Source organism: Loxodonta africana, chromosome 11, assembly GCF_030014295.1.
Source record: "Loxodonta africana isolate mLoxAfr1 chromosome 11, mLoxAfr1.hap2, whole genome shotgun sequence".
NCBI classification, from domain to species: Eukaryota; Metazoa; Chordata; class Mammalia; order Proboscidea; family Elephantidae; genus Loxodonta; species Loxodonta africana.
The window spans coordinates 53,217,168-53,235,136 of NC_087352.1; the positions used below are offsets into that span (position 1 = coordinate 53,217,168).

Here is a 17,969-nt window from a genome sequence, read left to right on the forward strand (position 1 = left end):
CCCCTCTTTTCTGTGAGAACTTAATCTTGCCAACCCAGTTTTGCTGTCCACAGCATTTTCAGGATCCAGGCAACAGGCGAAGGCTGCTGTACTGTAAGCCCCATAGGGAGCAGGGCAGGCCTCCGAGTGTCCTGGTGCCCTGGCATGTCTTCCCGGTGAGGACTGAGATGGGGGTGCCATCTTTGGCACTGCCAGCAAACATCTCTGATACCTCCCAACGACGTTCACGGAAACAGCACATCTCATCCCTTGGTTCAGTCTTAATCCAGATAACTCTTCTTCCTTTTTTTTTTTTTTGTTTTTTCATTGTTAATTTTGGTGGGGGTGTGCACAGCAGAATGTGTACCCATTCGTCAATTCCTGCGTGTGCAGTTTGGTGGCATTGGTTGCATTCTTCATGTCGTGTCACCATTCTTGCTGTCTCTACCCATGTTATTTTACCACTATTGACTTAGACTCACTACCCCCTAAACTTCTCATCTGTGCTTTAGAGTTACTGTTGACAATTTGATTTCATATAGACAATTCTTTAAAAGAGCAAAATGCTCATGACAAATATTCTTTACTAATTTAGCTAAATAGATGTTTAGTTTAAAGATGACTTCAGGGGATAATTTTGGTTCATGGTTTGAAGATTTCCTCAGAGTGATAGATTCTGGGATCTTCCAGTCTTAATAGATCCAGTAAGTCTGGATTCTGTAAGAATATGAAATTCTGTTCCATATTTTTCATCTTTTTGATCAGGATTCATCTCATATTTAAGAAGCAGATAACATTTCTTTGACTCCAATAATCAAAGCCAACATACAGCACCAGAGGGTGAATCTGAACATAAGATATTCTTAAAACCAAATACGAAAATACCACATATTGTATGATTCCATTTGTATGAAATGTCCCAATCTATAGAAACAGAAAGAAGAGTACTGGTTGCCAGGAGCTGGTAGGGGAGGGTACTAGGCGACTAGCTACTATATGGGTATATGGGTGTGAAGTTTCTTTTTGGGTGATGAATATGTTCTAAAATTAGATTATGGTGATGGTTACACAAGTATACTAAAAACCATTGAATCGTACAATTTAAACAGGTGAATTTTAACATGTGTAACATACCTCAATAAACTATAAAAAAATAAAACAAAAAACAACCCCATTGCCACTGAGTCAATTTTGATTCATAGCGACCCTGTAGGGGTGAGTAGAACTGCTCCATAGGGTTTTCAAGGCTGTAATCTTTATGGAAGCAGACTGCCACATTTTTCTCCTGCTGAGTGGCTGGTGGGTTTGTACTGCCACCCTTTCGGTTAGCAGCTGAGTGCTTAACCCTGCACCACCAGGGCTCCTTGATCCCCAACTGGTATTTCAGAATCTTTTTTTATGACTTAGAATTATTAGTTCTTAGTTTTGAGATCCTGTTGCAATCCCCAAGATGCTTGGGATGTGAAATACATTGAGTAGCATGTGCTTAGCCTACTCAGCTCATCTCAATGGGAGAGATGCTTTTCAGTTTCTATCCTTGGTATCCAGGATCACAAGGTATTGGTTCCTTCATGATGACAGGTTGCCCTTGGGCCTGAGAACTGAGACACGGTCATAGAATGCCAAACCAAATCTCAGCTTATTGTGCCTTTGCTTCCTCCATCTTTCTCAGTGCTTCATTGCACAAGCCTCTCTTCCTTCTTTATTCTATTCTTCATTCGATCTGCTTCCAAGTTATTTCTAATTATCCTTTATAAAAACCTGTCAAACCAAATACATTGCTTTTGAGTTGATTTTGACTCATAGCAACCCTCTAATTATCCCTCATAGAAATAACAACCATAAGAAAAAATCTCCTTCTTCTTGAAATTCTTAAAGTTGAGAAAAAGGTTACTGAAATCTATTCCTACTAGAATTCTCTGTGAGATGAGTAACTGCCTGTTTGAATATCCTTCCCTTTGGCAAGGCTCATCTCCTGGGTGACTTGTTTTTGTGAGAGTGTAGAAGCAAACTTTGGAAAGTCTGAGAAGTGTTATTTATTTATTTATTTTTTAAGAATTTAATAACTTCTGAAGTAAAGATAAGAATTCAGTAGCGGCTTCATATTTTCCCTACCGGCCAAATTTTTAGTGTCTTTTTATTCTGTTTTTAAAAAGAAAACAGGAAGAGCGAGTACAACAAGTGCGTAAGAAATTGGAAGAAGCTCTGATGGCAGACATCTTGTCACGAGCTGCTGATACAGAAGAGATGGATCTTGAAATGGACAGTGGAGATGAAGCATAAGAATATGATCAGGTAAACTACAACCAGCGGGAGAGAGAGACCTGGAACTTAAGATGTTTTATGGTCTTGTTACTGCCCTTATATATCCTGTCTGGGCGGTGAATAGAGAGGCTTCTTCTTTGTGATCATCAGACTTGTGTCCCTGCATAGGTTACACATGCGTTTCTGTCTGGCCCTCTCTTTGTACTCAGAGCATATAAATTATTAAATCCTCTTGTTCTCATTGTGAGAACATTCACGTCCCTGTAGCCACTTGCAAGGGATGTAGCTTCCTTTATGAAAACCAAACAGAAAACTTCCAAGGTGTTACTGCAGAAAAGCTCCGGAGGAAGAAAAGGACTATGCCAGGTAGGGAGGAATGGCCACCCTCATAGTCCAGACTGCCCCTTTGGGTGTCCTCTCTCTCTGAAGGTGGCTGTCATCTCCACCATACTAGCTTTCTGGGATATGCTGTCCCCTCTTTAAAATTATGGCCCCAAAGTAGGCAAAATCCATCCCTTTGTCTAGGTTTTCCTTAGCACGACTTGATGCAGGGAGAACAAGAAAGATGGAAGTATTTAGAAGTATAATAAATAGTTTACCTTAAAAAATTTTTTTGATTCCATAGCTTTTTAAGTTTACTTAAAAAAAATAATAAACTCACATATAAGGCTCGTTCCATTTGGGGATCTATTCCCTGTAGACGATAACACTCAAACCCCTAAGGGCTTATGTAGCATCTTGCTTCCCAACTTGTACCCTGCTTAGCTATGGCAGGCATTGTCTTAGTTTCTGCACCCCATAAGCTGATTATTTTTTCTTTTGAAGCCAAAACCAAGAAGGAGGAACAGGAGGAGGGAAAGAGAAAAAAGAGAGAGATTGAGAGGGAGAGATGATAAGAGAGAGCGTTCTAACTCTGTAGCTCTGTTGGAAGCCTTCCTTTCAGTCTGGTGGACATGCGTGGTATCCTGATAGTCATTCTCCAGTTCAGGGCTAGTTGCAGGGGATACAGTGTTGAACACACCCACTCAGTCCCTGCACTCACTGAACTTATAGTGTAGTCATAGTAAACAAACGCTCACCTAGCTCTATAACTACCAGCTGTGATAAGTGCTGTAAAGGAAAAATAAAGGTGCTGTGAGAGCTGATAGCAGGGGACCAAATGTGGCTTAAAGGGTTAACCAAATAAAGCCCCTCTGAGGTGTGACTTTTACATTGAGCCTTGACAGGTGAGTAGGAGTGAGTCAGGGGACAAATGGGTAAAAAGTGTTCCATCAGAAGAAACAGCAAGGCAAAGCTTGGTTCCTTTAAGGAGCTGAGAAAAGAGCAGTGTGGTTAGAATGTAGTTAAGTGAGGGGAACGCGTGGGAGATAAACCTAGTCATGCAGGGCCTGTGGGTCATCGCTAAGGATTTTGAGCTTTGTCATTAAAACCAGTGGGAATCACAAAAGGGTGAGCAACATGACCAGATTTGCTTATTTTAAAAGATCTGCGTGGCTGCTGCAGGGAAGAAAAAAAAGATTGAAGTAGGGCAAGCTTGGAAGCTGGAAACCAGTGAAGAGGTTATTGTGGTAGGCCTGCAAGTGATGATGGCGACTTCACAGGGTGCTGGCGGTGGATGTGGAAAAAGAGGAAAGGGTAGACATGTATTTGGAGGTGGAATCAATTTGTCCAGGTAGTTGGACGTGAATGTGAGAGAGTGGCCGGGACGACCACTGGGTGGACGGTAGTCCTGTTTGATGAGATGAGAAGACTGGCTGAGGCACAGATTGGGGTAAGGGGTGTAGGGAAGATGAGTTTAATTGTTAACACAATCTCCCCTTTCCGTGAGTGCTGTTGTCTTAATTCAGAGAGTGGCTCGTGCCACAACGATGCAGAAATCAGGCAATAAATATAATGTCCTGTATTTACATGTTCGGCAATAGCAGCACCATTTGGTCACACGGAAGCGTGTGAATCTAGGCCAGTACTGTTGTAATTCTTTTTTTTCTTTTTGAGCACAGGAAGATGATATGTTGACAGTTTTAGTTTCATTTTCCACTCTGACAAGGGTGTGTTTTATGGGCTTTGATGAATGTACTTAGTATGTGTAAAGTCTTTCAAAGAAAAGTCTGAAGCTTGTTTTGTTTTGTTTGTTTGTTTAATCAGAACTGATTCTTGGAAAGCCCTCCTCTTCTCTTGAAGTTTTTTAGCCTTTTTCCCACCTCAGACTTTTCTCCTGAAGACAACTGAGGATAATTAAAGGCCATCTAATTGAGGTTTTACTAGACCCTAACTCTGCAGACAGAAACCCTGGTGGCATAGTGGTTAAGTGCTAAGACTGCTAACCAAGAGATTGGCAGTTCGAATCTGCCAGGCGCTCCTTAGAAACTCTATGGTGCAGTTCTACTCTGTCCTATAGGGTCGCTGTGAGTCGGAATCGACTTGACGGCAGTGGGTATAGTGGTTAACTCTGCAGACTGACATCAAGCCAGCACTCTAACTTACGTCAGCAAGCATGTGTTTTAGACCCTAGGCACTTTGTTCTTATAAAAGCTGACAGTTGCTCACTGCCTTGAACAAATGTGAGTAATGGTAGTAACAAACTAATATTGGGTGAGTAATTTTTATTGATTCTGAAAAAGTAGCCATTGTGGCTTGTTGAATGTGGGGAGATTCATATTATGTATGTTGTACAGTAAATTTGAGAATGGCTTCAGTATTACTAGGCCATTAGACAATTTAGAAGTACTTCTTAATGATAAAAATTACACTTTCCATGCTCACTCAGTTTAGCCCTATATGCCCTTAAAGTGTTTAATAAATTAGAGCACTGCCACATGACTTAATTAGATGTTTGTAATAACCCGTAGAATAGGTAGGACAGGTTAGCTTGGAGAAGGGTGGGGGCATTGCCAAGTTCATATGGCTGGTAAGAGATGGAACCTGAGTCTTCAGGTAACAGTTCTGTTCACGTCTGGCTACCTCATCATGTTCCTTTTAACGCTGCTTATTAGCGTGATGGATTGTAAAATATATATATATATATATATAGTAACTGGCTGAGATTTACTGTGTTACTTAGATTGTACAATTTTAGGGAAATACCCAGGTTATCTGACAAACGTAGGAGAAGGTAACTATAAAAGACAAAGATGTTAAAATACTTAGCTATGAATGAGATATAGTATTGAATACATAAACAGTTTAATTTATAATTGCACAGTACCATTGGCCCAGGTTAAGCATCTATCATCTATAAATGCTCTGAAGTAAAATAAATGAAATCTTTGAGAAGTAAAATATATCATTAGAAGTAGAAACTTTCCTGAATTTTCTTAAAATATGTTTGGATTTGGCTGTATCAATTATGTTTTTTCATTTGTATCCCCTTTGCTTTCTCTTTTAATGCTCATTTGGTTCATTGTGGATAGAAAATATTTACATAAGCATACAAAGGAATGCATAAATGGGTATTAAAGGTTGTTATCAGAATAAAACACTTGAAACAATGAAGGGACAGGCTGGAAGCTTTTTATATACTAAGTGTTGTAGCTAAAAGCTGTGCTGAAAAGAATGCTAATTAAGGCTTTAAAAACATATAGTTTTAAGTGAAATTTAGTTTCAAATTACTTTTTCCAGCTTTGCAGACCACTTACCAGAGAAATCATTGAACTACTTAAGCTTTATTTTTGTTTGTTTGTTTCCTTACAGGTAACTGTCGACTGACTTTCCCCAAGAGCAAATTCCTAGAAATTCAACACAAATGTTTCCACTGGGTTTGGTTTGTAAGAAAAAATGAACCCGAACATATAGAGCTTTTTAATAGCACTAACCAATGCCTTTTTAGATGTATTTTTGATGTATATATCTATTATTCAAAAAAAAAAAAATGATGTTTATTTTGAGTCCAAGGACTTAAAAGTAGTCTTTTTTAATATCAAGCAGGACCCTTCAAATGAAGCTGAGCTTTGATGCTAGGTGCAATCTACTAGAAAAGCAGCACTCACATGGAGTATTTGTTCCCCCCTCCCTCCCCGGTTTTAATATGAATGGATCAGGAGTACCAAATAAATTTCCCAATTAAAGATTATTGTGACTTCACTGTATATAAACAGATTTTTATACTTCTATTGAAAGAGGACACCTGTACATTCTTCCATCATCACTGTAAAGACAAATAAATGATTATATTCACAGACTGATTGGAATTCTTTCTGTTACAGAGCACACACAATCAATAGCCCTCCCGCCTCCTTAGAATTCCCGATTTACACTCAGCTTTGCTCCTTGGGCCTTAGGTTTGAAGTGGAGGTGGTGGAGATAGTTCATACTTTGGCAGTATGCCTCCGAATAGATACAGGAGAATTGTGCTGCTTTCCCCAGAGTTTCTAACTTGTCCCCTAGCATGTGCTAGTACTCCTGATAGTTCTATAAAATAAGTCTTTTTCTTTGCTTGACTGTGAGTAAGGTACACAAGTACCCCTTGGATGCTACTAGAAGCTTGTGTTCGTTTTTTCCCAGAACATTTTGCACTTTCTAATGTTCACTAGCTTACTGAGGTAACAGATGAAGGTCAGACCCTTTGGCACAGAGAGCGGCGGCCTCTAGGCAGAGTTGCTTGATGAATCTTAACTAGTCAGTACCTGGCCTCCAAAGTATTAACTTTTTTTTTTTTTCCTGTTGAAAGTCATAAGCATAGCTTCCATTACCACTTAAATTCCTTGCTATTTAATGACTAAAACTGGCATAGCATTGTTAAATGAGTTTGTTTTTTCTTCAGCAAAGCATACTTTAATTAATCTGATGCCAAGGAAGGGAGGAGGTGGTTATAAGCAAATTTAAGCAATTTTTGAGGAATAGAGCACAAATAAGATCTTTCTATAAGAAGGACTTATGTGTTTCTCCTTAACTTTGAGTTATTTTTAAAGTAGACCCAGAAATGATGTGATCAAGGAGGTGACCAATTCCACATCAGTGTCACCTGCACATTTTACTGCCACTACCTTCAACATCCTTCCAGTCCCCAAGGCAGGCAAAGAAGAGGGAAATAGTCAAAGCTATATATGACTGGCTAGGTTCAGGCTGCTGTTTGTCTGTACTAAACTATATAAATAGCCCCTTCCTGGAATTCCTGATTTACATTCAACTTTGATCCCTGGCCTGTAGGCCACCAACTTCCTCGGAGCAGTCCTGCTGACGAATGAACAGGGACACTTGCAGGATCTGGGAGGACTATTGGCAGAGAGAACGTTGGTGCCCATCAGACTGTCCCAAGTGGGGTGAGGTGGGGGTTAGTATCGATTTATTTTTAAGAGCTGGTTTAACTAGTTAGAACGGACATCCAAAGGCTTTTCTCATCCTCCCCAAGTTCGTGACTCTTCATTTGTAATCAGACTTGGGATGACTTCACCTTGGTGGCCATAAATGTTTTTACAAAACAATCCAAGCAAAATATTCAAGTTCTTGTCAGCAGCTTTTGTAAAAACAAAAACACAACATACAAAACTTCGATTTTTTTTTCCTCATATCCTATGCTCAGGTGGAGAACAAGATATGAAAGCCATTACATGGTGTCCAACTGGGGACCATCCCATAAATCCAGAGTGTTCCCAGTATTACCCTAGGACAACATGTCCCAAATGAAATTCATCATCTTATCCTCACAAACCTCCTACCATCTTACATTCCCTGACTCAGGTAAAAACAAATCACCATCTTATCCAGTTGCCCAAAGCAGAAAAGCCCAGGAGTCATCCCAGATGCCGCCTCCAACGTCCATCCCACCAGTCCTGTTAGAATTGTTGACTGCACTTCTCACCGATCTCTGTCTTCTCCATTTGCACAACCACTACCCTCAAGAGAGCCTCGTTTCCTCTCTGGACTTTCAGTGGCCTCCTCAGGGGGTTCTTGTCTACCTGCCCACTGTCCTCTTTCCTTTCACTTTCCCTCTCCATTCCTCCTTTTTCCTCCTCCATGTAGTCGTCAGAGTGATTCTCTAAACAGGCAAATGTGACCTGATCATTACCCTGCTCAACATCCCTCACTTATCTCCTTACACAGTTTAGAATAATTTTTAAGAGCAAGCACTTTGAAATTAGGAGAACCTGTGTTTGAATCCTGGTTTTTGCCATTTGTGTGACTTGTCAGGTTAATCTCTTTGAGCCTGTTCCTCCTCAGTGAAATAGGAATTATAATACCTACCTCATAGAGCTGTTGTGAGGATTAAATGAGATACTGTCTATAACGTCTCTAGCACAGTGCCTGGCGCATGGTGACTGCTCACATTGTAGCCCATCGTTGTCATTAACCCTGCAGGTGTCAGTTTTATGTCACTTCAAGAGACATTTGCTGATAATCCTAAATCCTCCCTCCGACACTTTACTTTCTGACAGAGCACCCTGTTTATTTCCTTTGTAGCGATTTTCAAAATCTGTATTTTATTTATTTGTTGCCTTTTTGTCTATCTCGCCTTTAGAATGTAAGCTCCACGGGAGCAAGGATGTGTCTGTCGTCTTCCCTGTTATAGCCCCAGCGCTTAGCCCAGTGCCTGGCACATAGTAAGCACTCAATAAATATTTGTCGAATAAATGGAAAAATGATCAAAGGCTCCTCATGATCTGATACCTACCTATTTGGTCTCATCCTATCACTATCCCCATTGTACCTTGGGCTTAAGAAAAACCGCATTACTTGCTCCTAGGAAGTGCCCACTGGGGCCTCCATGTCTTTGCACAAGCTGTTCCCTTTGCCTGAAACAACCTCCGCCTGCCAGTCTACACAGCAAATTCCTGGTCATTGGTCAAGTCTCAGTTCAATGGCTACCTCCTCTGTGAAGCTGTCTCTGAGTTCTCTAGGCAGATAGTCTTTTCCCTCTTCTAAGTTCAGATTGCACTTTGTAAATACCTCCATGGAAGCACTTTACTGTATTGTATTGTAATTTTTTTTGCATGTCCATTTCTACTATCAAACTGTAAGCACCATGAAAGCAGAGATTGCGTCTTTTCATCCTTATGTCCCCAGCACCTAGCACAGTGCCTGGCACACAATAGCTTGTTAATAAATATTTGTCAAATGAGTTCCTGAATGGAGTTCCATGCAGTTGGAAAAGTGTTGCAAGATGTATGTATTATCAAGGAAGGGAGTTCCCTAGTGGCTTCTAGAGTATTTTTTGTTCTAGAGAGGAGATCTAGAAAGCATTATGTAATTTCTTTGAATATAAGATTACTTGTTAAAATAAAAAAAAAGTTTAATAATATAGACCTTCATAAAATGAACTGCAAAAGGTATCAAAAAGCTTTGTGATCTCTCAAATGCTACAAAGTCCAAAATAAATATTTGCACTATTAGTATTTCCATAGTCAATGCTCTGAGAAAATGTACAGCAATAAATTTTGAAGCTTTAAAAATGTTTGTGTAAGTCATCTTCAATGACTTAATTCATGAAGGATGTCTTTGGCCTTTGTTTCCCAGATACAAGGAGCTTCAGCCTGGGGTGTAGGGTCCCCAAACCTTCAGAGCTTATGCAGTAACACTGCTTTTTCATTTCTGAGATGGTTGTGCAGTCATTCTGCCAGCATTTCTAGTAAACCAAAAGGACTGAAAAGTTCCCCACAGAATCAGGTGGAAGCCATGCTAGATCTCATGAAGTTACATAGCCTCCTGACCTCTAGGGCTATCATAGCTTCCTCTTCCCCTGCCTTCATTTCTGGGATGTGTATAGGACCCCTATACAAAATCTCCTTCAATTGCCTCTACAAGTCCACAGGTGGAGTGGGGAGCCTTGGTCAGTTACAGGAGAAGGCAGGGAATAGCTGTGAGAACGATGTGTCAAAAAGTCTGGGTGGCCTTTAAATTTTTAAGTCACACGCTGATCTTCCTTAAAAGGGCACCACTAGGACTTAGGTCATAGTTGCTTTTTCAATAATTTGGCTTTTGTTTTTAATATGACGAGGACAAATGTTTTTATTTCCTCTCATATCGCATTTTGTAATTTACAGAACACTTTTACCTCCATTAATACCTTGTTTGTATTTTAACCTACAGGTCAACCATGGGATACGCACATATTATTATTATCCCCATTTAAGAGTTGAAGACTCTAAGGAACCTGGCAGGTTAAATGACTTACTTAAGTCAGTGAGGTGCAGAGAGGAATTTGAGTGTGGGGGTCTTCCGGGTCTAGGTTTGGTATATTTTCTAGAACACCAAGCAACCTTCCAACCCTATCTATCCCCTGCTCCCCTACTCAGGTCTCAAGCTGCCTTTCTGTGTGCAATGTGATAAACAGCTTGGTTTATCAAGGACAGAATGACTGTGGCCTGAAGGCTTATATAGGAAAGGAGTGATCCTTCCTAGGAAACCTGGTCCTTTCATGTGTGAATAGTCTAAGCTCTTCGAGTGAACCTTTCCACTCAGAAATCTTTAGTAGGATTATTTATCTTACATAAGAGGTGGGAGCAGGTGCAGCGTCTTAATCACAGAATGCTGGGAGTTATTTTTATCTGGGGGCTAGCGTTTTCTTTCTGCTGCAGTACTTTCAGCTTTAGGCTTCCTGAGTTTGATGTTCTGAGGAGGCTTGGCAGCAAGATGTGACTGGACCCTACACTGTGGGGTAGGGGTTTTCAGAGTCGGGTGCGTTCATCTTCACAGTGAGGGGCATGTATCTCAGGGGATGCGTAGAACTATTGGGGAGGTAGGAAATGCTTGACCTTTTAGCATTTGTTTTTCATCTCCTCTGTGATTTTGATTTTTGAGTGTTTTATTATACATATAGTATTAATATTAATAGTATTGTACGTGTATATAATCTAAGAAATACCCATAAATTTGGGATGTGTGCTTTGGTTTTGAAAGGGTATATTATTGAAAGACCTTTGAGATCACTGCTCCAGGGCAGGACTCATTATCTGGGGTTCAGGTACCTCTGGAGTCACCTCTGCCATGGTATGCAAAGTTTTGTGACAATGTGCCCTTCTTCTGGGGTATTGTCCACGGCTTCTATAAGATTCTCAATATGGAATATGTATCAAAAAAGAATGAAACACTGAGGGGACTATGTATCTAAAAAGTTCAAGAAACACTGCTCTAATTTTCATTCCACTCATCTAAGGCTTGGGCTGGTTTAGGCTTGCACATACAAATTCAGATAACCTGTAGCTTGATGTTCCATTTTGATTTAATGAAATAATGCTTACAAAGTGCCTAGTGTATGGTAAAAAAAGAAAAATGAAAGCTGTTGCTGTCATTGATTCCAACTCAGCCACCTTCTCCCTCAAAAAAATCCTGGTCCCCCAAGATTATGGCCCCTAGACACCCTACTAACTTAGAACTGAAGCTACTCCCAAAGTCCACCTTTCAGCCAAAGATTAGACAGGCCTGTAAAACAAACAGTAACATGCACGAGGAACGTGCTTCTTAAATCAAACAAGTATATAAGACCAAGTGGGCAACACCTGCCCAAAAGAAAAGACAGGAAGGCAGGAAGGAACAGGAAAACTGGACAGATGGACACGGGGAACCCCGGTGGAAAGGGAAAGGGGGAGAGAGCTGACTCAATGCTGGGACTGCAACCAATGTCAGAAAACAATTTGTGTGTAAATTTTTGAATGAGAAACTAATTTGCACTGTAAACTTCTACCTAAAGCATAATAAAATTAAAAAAAGACAAGAAAATTGGTATTCAGAGGTAAATACCTTGAATAATGATACAAGTATTCAGACACAGAAAAAATTCATTCTCATTATAGATTAAAACATTGATTTTCTGGTTTTAAAAAAAATCCTGGTAAATTTTTAGGGATCAGAATCTGCTTTTTGGGGGTGGGGGTCACGCTGAATTTTTGCTGACTGAACTGATCCTCCTGGGACTGAGAGAACCAAAGCTGGGAATTGAGCATGTATGTTGGTGAGGTTGATGGCAAGCTGGGAGGAGCCTTGTTGAACACAGCGTAATTTATAATGAAAGGTCTTAGGCCCAACAATAGCTAGTTGTGTGAAAAATAGAAACATTTGGAAACTTTAAGGGAAGAATACAAATATCAACATGGCAGAATGTGCTATTTATGATGGGAATGAATGGTTTCTTTTAAAATCCTTTCTCTGTCTTGAAAATTCCATACTAAGTCAACCCCCTCCCCAACAAAATGCAGAGTCACTTAGTATAGTATTATAAATGAGAAAGCCACAACCTTCCACCTATGACTGTTATTTTTTAAAAAACTATTGTGGCTTTTTGGAGCAAACTAGATTTTGGTTTATCAGAAGCTGGTCTGAGAGGGGGACGAATTAGTCACCTTGAACTGAAAATACTTAACCCTAGGTGGGGAAATGCATTTTAACTTGGTGAGTCAAATGAGTCAAAGACACACTCAACTTTTCTGGAACTTTAAATTCATTTGAGGAGTAGTCACAATCTTTGTTCCTTTGATTTTTTTTTTTTTTTTAGTGAAATTCTATAGGCTGTACTACCACAGTACAATAGAGTAGCAAGAGCAATACGGGTGAGAGTAAAAGCCAAACTAAAAACCCACTGCCGTCAAGTCACTTCTGACTCACAGTGACCCCATAGTGTTTCCTAGGCTGTAAATCTCTGTGGAAGCAGACTGCCACATCTTTCTCCTGCGGAGCCGCTGGTGGTTTTGAACCGCCAACCTTTCGGTTAGCAGGTGATTGCTTTAACTACCTCACTACTAGGGCTCCTGAGAATAAAAGAAAGGGAGATTATTCAAACCAATTGAGGAGATTTCTACCTGATATAGAAATAGATACTTCAGAGGATATTTGGGAAAGAAATAAATATGACAAGAAAGAGACTTAGAGTCTCACAAACATGTCCACCTGTCAGCATGTCCTCTTATTAATTCAAATGTCCCAAACTAAGCTTAGCTCATATCCTCAAATAAAAGGTGAAACCTCTTTTCCATCTTTTTATTTAATCACCCCACATACGGCAGATGTAGAAGGCTGGCTAACGCAATAGCCATTCATGCCCCTAATGAAGAAGACCTGATGCCTGCATCTTCAGCAGCTGTTGTGTGGCCCTGAAGAGACAAATGTGAGGATGAAAGCCAATACTACAAGGATGGTGCATTAGAAAGCCAGAAAACGCCCAGGTTCTTGATGACATCATTCAGTTCTTGGACCGACTCTGATAAAACCTCACCCTGGGCTGTTTGTTAACTGAACAATGCATGAATACATATGTCTATTTTTTAAAAGCTACTCCTAACTGCTCCATTCCCCAGACTAGACTCACCTTGACCAAGAATATTTAATTAGTCACGGGAATCCCTGTCAAGCTTTTTTTTCTCACTGTCATGGTTCCATATGCTACAATTCCCGTGCAGAATTTTGTTAACCCCTGCCTGGGTTACTACAATGATTTCTATCTGCTTCCACTTTGCCAGCCTTCGTTCCATTTTATATGTTACCTCCAGATCTTTTCATATACCTCTTAGATTGGCTGATATTCTGGGTCACATTTACAATGGCCTTCTGTCTTTTTATAGAGCCCTGGTGGTGCAATGGTTGAGAGCATGGCTGCTAACCAAAATGTCAGGAGTTTGAATCCACCCTCCCCTCCTTGGAAACCCTATGGAGCAATTCTACTGTGTCCTAAAGGGTCACTATGAGTCAGAATCGACTAGACCACAGTGGGTTTGGTTTTATTTTTCTCTTTTTGAAGTTCATCAGAGTTCCTCAAACGATATTCATGGCCATTGGTCTACATGTCTTACCTATGGATACTCCCCAACTAAACCCATTAATCAATTCAGATACTGTATGTTAATTTTCTAGTGCTGCTATGACAAATTACCATCCATTGTGGTATTTCTGTTATAGCAGCACTGGATAACTAAGACACCATGTAACCTAACATGTTTACAGGTTCCAGAGATTAGGACGTGGACGTTTGGGGGTGCCATTCTGGCTCCACACACAGCAGCAAGGAAGAGAAAATCAGTCCTAAATGGCTTGAACAATAAGAAAACATATATAAATTCATATAAAAGACAATTCTAGCATAGGACAGATCCCCAGTGCAGACCACCAGGGCTTCAGCTTTGCTTCTGTGTAGTCCTCTGGCTCTGGCCTTCCTTCTATGCATTAACTCCATCCTCAATTCCGTAATAGGATGGCTATAGTATGTCCAGGTGACACGTTCTGATGTGACAATGGCCAAAAACAGAAGACAGACTGTTTCTTCCTGTGACTGCTTTTTAGAAGCCCCTGAACACTTTCCCATACACTGCATTGGCTAGAATTGGGTAACATCCCATTCCTAACTCAGACTCTGGGAAAGGAGGTTGGAATTACCCCAAATAGTTTGGATTCATCGTATAAGAGTGATATGGCTGTTGGGGAGTCAACCACAATAACTGCTTCAATATTCCATCCCAAACTGCTCGCTATTCTTTTATGCTGTGCTTTTCCCTAACTTTGTGCTTTCATTTTTACTGGTTTCTTTGTAGAATTCACTCATCTTTTTCACAATGAGTCTAAATTCTATATTTTATTTTAGCCCAAGAGCATCACATTTCTTTCCTGAAGACTTGTCAAATGCATTGCTTCTACAATCTGTCCCTTTTTGACCCACACATTGAAACATTGTGTATGAGTACCAATTACCTTTTCCTCAAATGTTTATCACGTTAACTAGGTTATAAATTCCTCTAGGACATGAACAGTGACTTTTAAAAATAGTGAATTTGGAGATGAGTTTATCAACTTTGTGATAAGTGCACCCTCTCCTCCCTTATGGACATAGTTAGGTTCTAAAGACCAGGTTATTATGCGAAATCAGTGTTAAGCAAAAATGGAGGATTACCACATCAGATCACAAAATGATGACATCATTATGTAACTGTCAAGTGACATCATTACATAACTGCCAAGTTACATCATTGTATAACTGCCAAGTTACATCATTATGTAACTGCCACACCACTGAGAATCATGGCCCAGCCAGTTTGACACAACCTTAACCATCAAAACCAGTCTTACTCTTATCTTGCACCTTGGTGTTCATTACTGCCCAATGTATGTTGTTAATGCACAAAACAGTCAGATAGAGGATTTTTTACTATTGTCATAGATGTGAGACAGTCAATAAGTGAGGGAAAGGTGTATTTTGGCAGCAGATGCTAACTTGGTTATCACCAGGGCTTTTAGAAAAGTTCCGTTGATAATCAGATTAATATTTAGATATTCTAGAATGATAAAATTTAAAGAGCTATTAGCATTTAGTGCCATTCCAATAAAGCTTTATTTTGCAACTTTCCTCTTACTATGCGGAGATTCTCACCTGCAGTCATCACATAAAATAAGCAAAAGAAACTCTCTGCTGCTCTTTCTACACAAATTATATAAGATAATTAAGACACAATTGCTTTCTTCTTTTTTTTAATCTGGAGAAAATAAATGATTTTAGAATAAACAACAAGGCCACAGACTGAGTAATCTTGCAAACACTTTACCTCCTGGAAAGAAAAAGCAATGATTTCTGTTAGACTTCAGCAACAATACTTAATTTACAGCAATTACAAAGTCTTATGGTTTTCCTATCTTTAATTTAATACAATTTAGACCTTTTTTGTTCGTCTTTTACCTGTATTACATTAGAATATTCTTGGTTTTAATCCTCTGACTCCAGTAAAATGGACAAACTAACTTCGTGAGTCTTTAGGATAGATGAGGTTTTGACTTATTTTATTTCTACCAGCCCATCTATCTGGGGGTTCCTGAGATTCCAAAGTCAAGCCATACGGTGAAATGGATGTGTTGTGTGTGTGTATATTCAAAATCATCCTAGAAAACTCTTTAAACCTCCTATAAAGTACATCATAAATGATTTGTCATATAGGACTCTTTAAAATAATTCTATAAAATAGTCTATATCAGTGATTCTTAATTTTGCCCTCCAGGGGACATTTGGCAATGGTGACTCATTCTGGGTTGTCACAACTGGGAGTGGTGGTTGCTACTGGCATCTAGTGCGCAGAGGCCAGGCAAGCTGCTAAAAATCCTACAATGCACAGGACAGCCCCCAAAATCTCGGTGGTGTTGAAACACTGGTCGAAAGAAAGAGATGTAATAATAAAAAAAAAGGTCTATATGGCAGTATCTGGGCACTTAATTTCGCTTTTCAAATAAATTTCGGTCTCCAAAGGTGAATGGAGGGTGGGTGGGTAAAGAATTTTTAAGTGTCCCTGTTTGACTGAAGAGTTACATGTCATTCTGTTATTTATTTACAGTAAAATTCATCTTTTATGTGAGTGTTAACGAATGCATAGTCATATATGCATCACCACAGTTGACACAGAACACTTCCATCACCCCCCAGATTCCTTCATGCTACCTCTTTGTAGTCAACCCCTCCCTACACCGACCTCTTGGCAACCACTGGCCTGTCTGCTGTGCTTACAGTTTTGCCTTTTCCATAATGTCGTGTAAATGGAATCACGCAGCATGTGGCCTTCTAGGTCTGGCTTCTTACACTGAGCATTATGCACTTGAGAGTCATTCATGCATTAACAGTTCATTCTTTTATTGCTTGGGCTATCCCACAGTTGGTTTATCTAGCCATCTGGTGGAGGACATTACTCCATTCTGTTTTAATATCAAAGCACCATAGCCTTAACACATCTTTAAAGATTTGTTTATTATTCAGCGGATCAAACAAAAGAGCTGTCTCATATCCTGTGCATGGTGAAGTTCCAAATTCAACGCTCTAAATCAAATGCATGTAGGAGGCAATTGCTCTGTTTTTAATCATTCTGTATTTTGCTTCAAAGAGCTGTATGCATTCACCTTAATATACACTCAGGATTATGCTGGATATGATACTCTCCAAACACAGCACATATCTCAGCATAACAGTGAGTGCCCAGCAAAAAATTAATGCCATTCTCAAAGGGATTAATGAAACGAATTCAATGAAGGGGCTATTTACAGACCTGTGGGCAATGTTAGAACCAAGTGCTGTGAAACATCCAGAGACCAGCCACACCAAGAGGCCATTAAGACTTCTGGCCCAAAGGGGCAAGTTGGGAAACTATTACCTGATCCCACTGAGAGCTGGAGCCCTGGAAAAAGGGCCACCCAACAAAAGCTGTAGCCAAAGAAGGGTATAGCCACTTCAGAAATGCAGTGAGGCAGGAATAGAGTAAGGGAAATCAATTCTCTGACCTCTTTCTATTCCTTCATTGCATACTCCTTGGTGTCTCTCATTAGCTGAACCCAACAGGAAACCAGAGGGCAAGGGTAGTACAGTTGCAGAGGCCAGCCTCCTGGGGCACCGGGCAGGGCAGAGAAAGATGGGGTGGGAAAAAAGGGGCAAACTGCAGTACTAGCACACTCAGTTAGGCTGGTCTCTCAGTCTTGCCTTTCCATCTGTGTTGGTTTGTGCTTTTGTCCTCACCCCAAAGCCATCCGACCAATTCTTTAAGGCCTTTTCTCCATTAATCACTTCCCACTCACTTCCATCTTTTCTCACTCCTACTTTTCATAGCAGAGCCCTGGTGGCACAGTGATTAAGAACTTGGCTGCTAACCAAAATGTCAGCAGTTTGAATCTATCATCCACTCCTTGGAAACACTATAGGGCATTTCTACTCTGTCCTATAGGATTCACTATGAGTTGGAATTGACTCGATGGCAATGGGTTTACTATTCATAGCACTAATTGTATCCTACATTCTGGCATTGATTATTATCATTTGAGGATATTATTTTATGTGGTCTTAACTG

At 40.1% G+C, this 17,969-nt stretch overlaps 1 protein-coding gene across 1 annotated transcript in view; it reads left to right on the plus strand.

Annotated features, from left to right (window-relative positions):
- Positions 1–6,419, plus strand: part of MBD2 (methyl-CpG binding domain protein 2) — a 62,002-nt gene extending 55,583 nt beyond the window's left edge. The window contains exons 6-7 of the mRNA XM_064294505.1: positions 2,136–2,274; positions 5,935–6,419. Of these exons, the coding sequence (XP_064150575.1) occupies positions 2,136–2,262 (127 nt within the window). The 3' untranslated portion in view covers positions 2,263–2,274; positions 5,935–6,419. The remainder of the gene's footprint in view (positions 1–2,135; positions 2,275–5,934) is intronic.
- Positions 6,420–17,969: the final 11,550 nt, after the last annotated feature.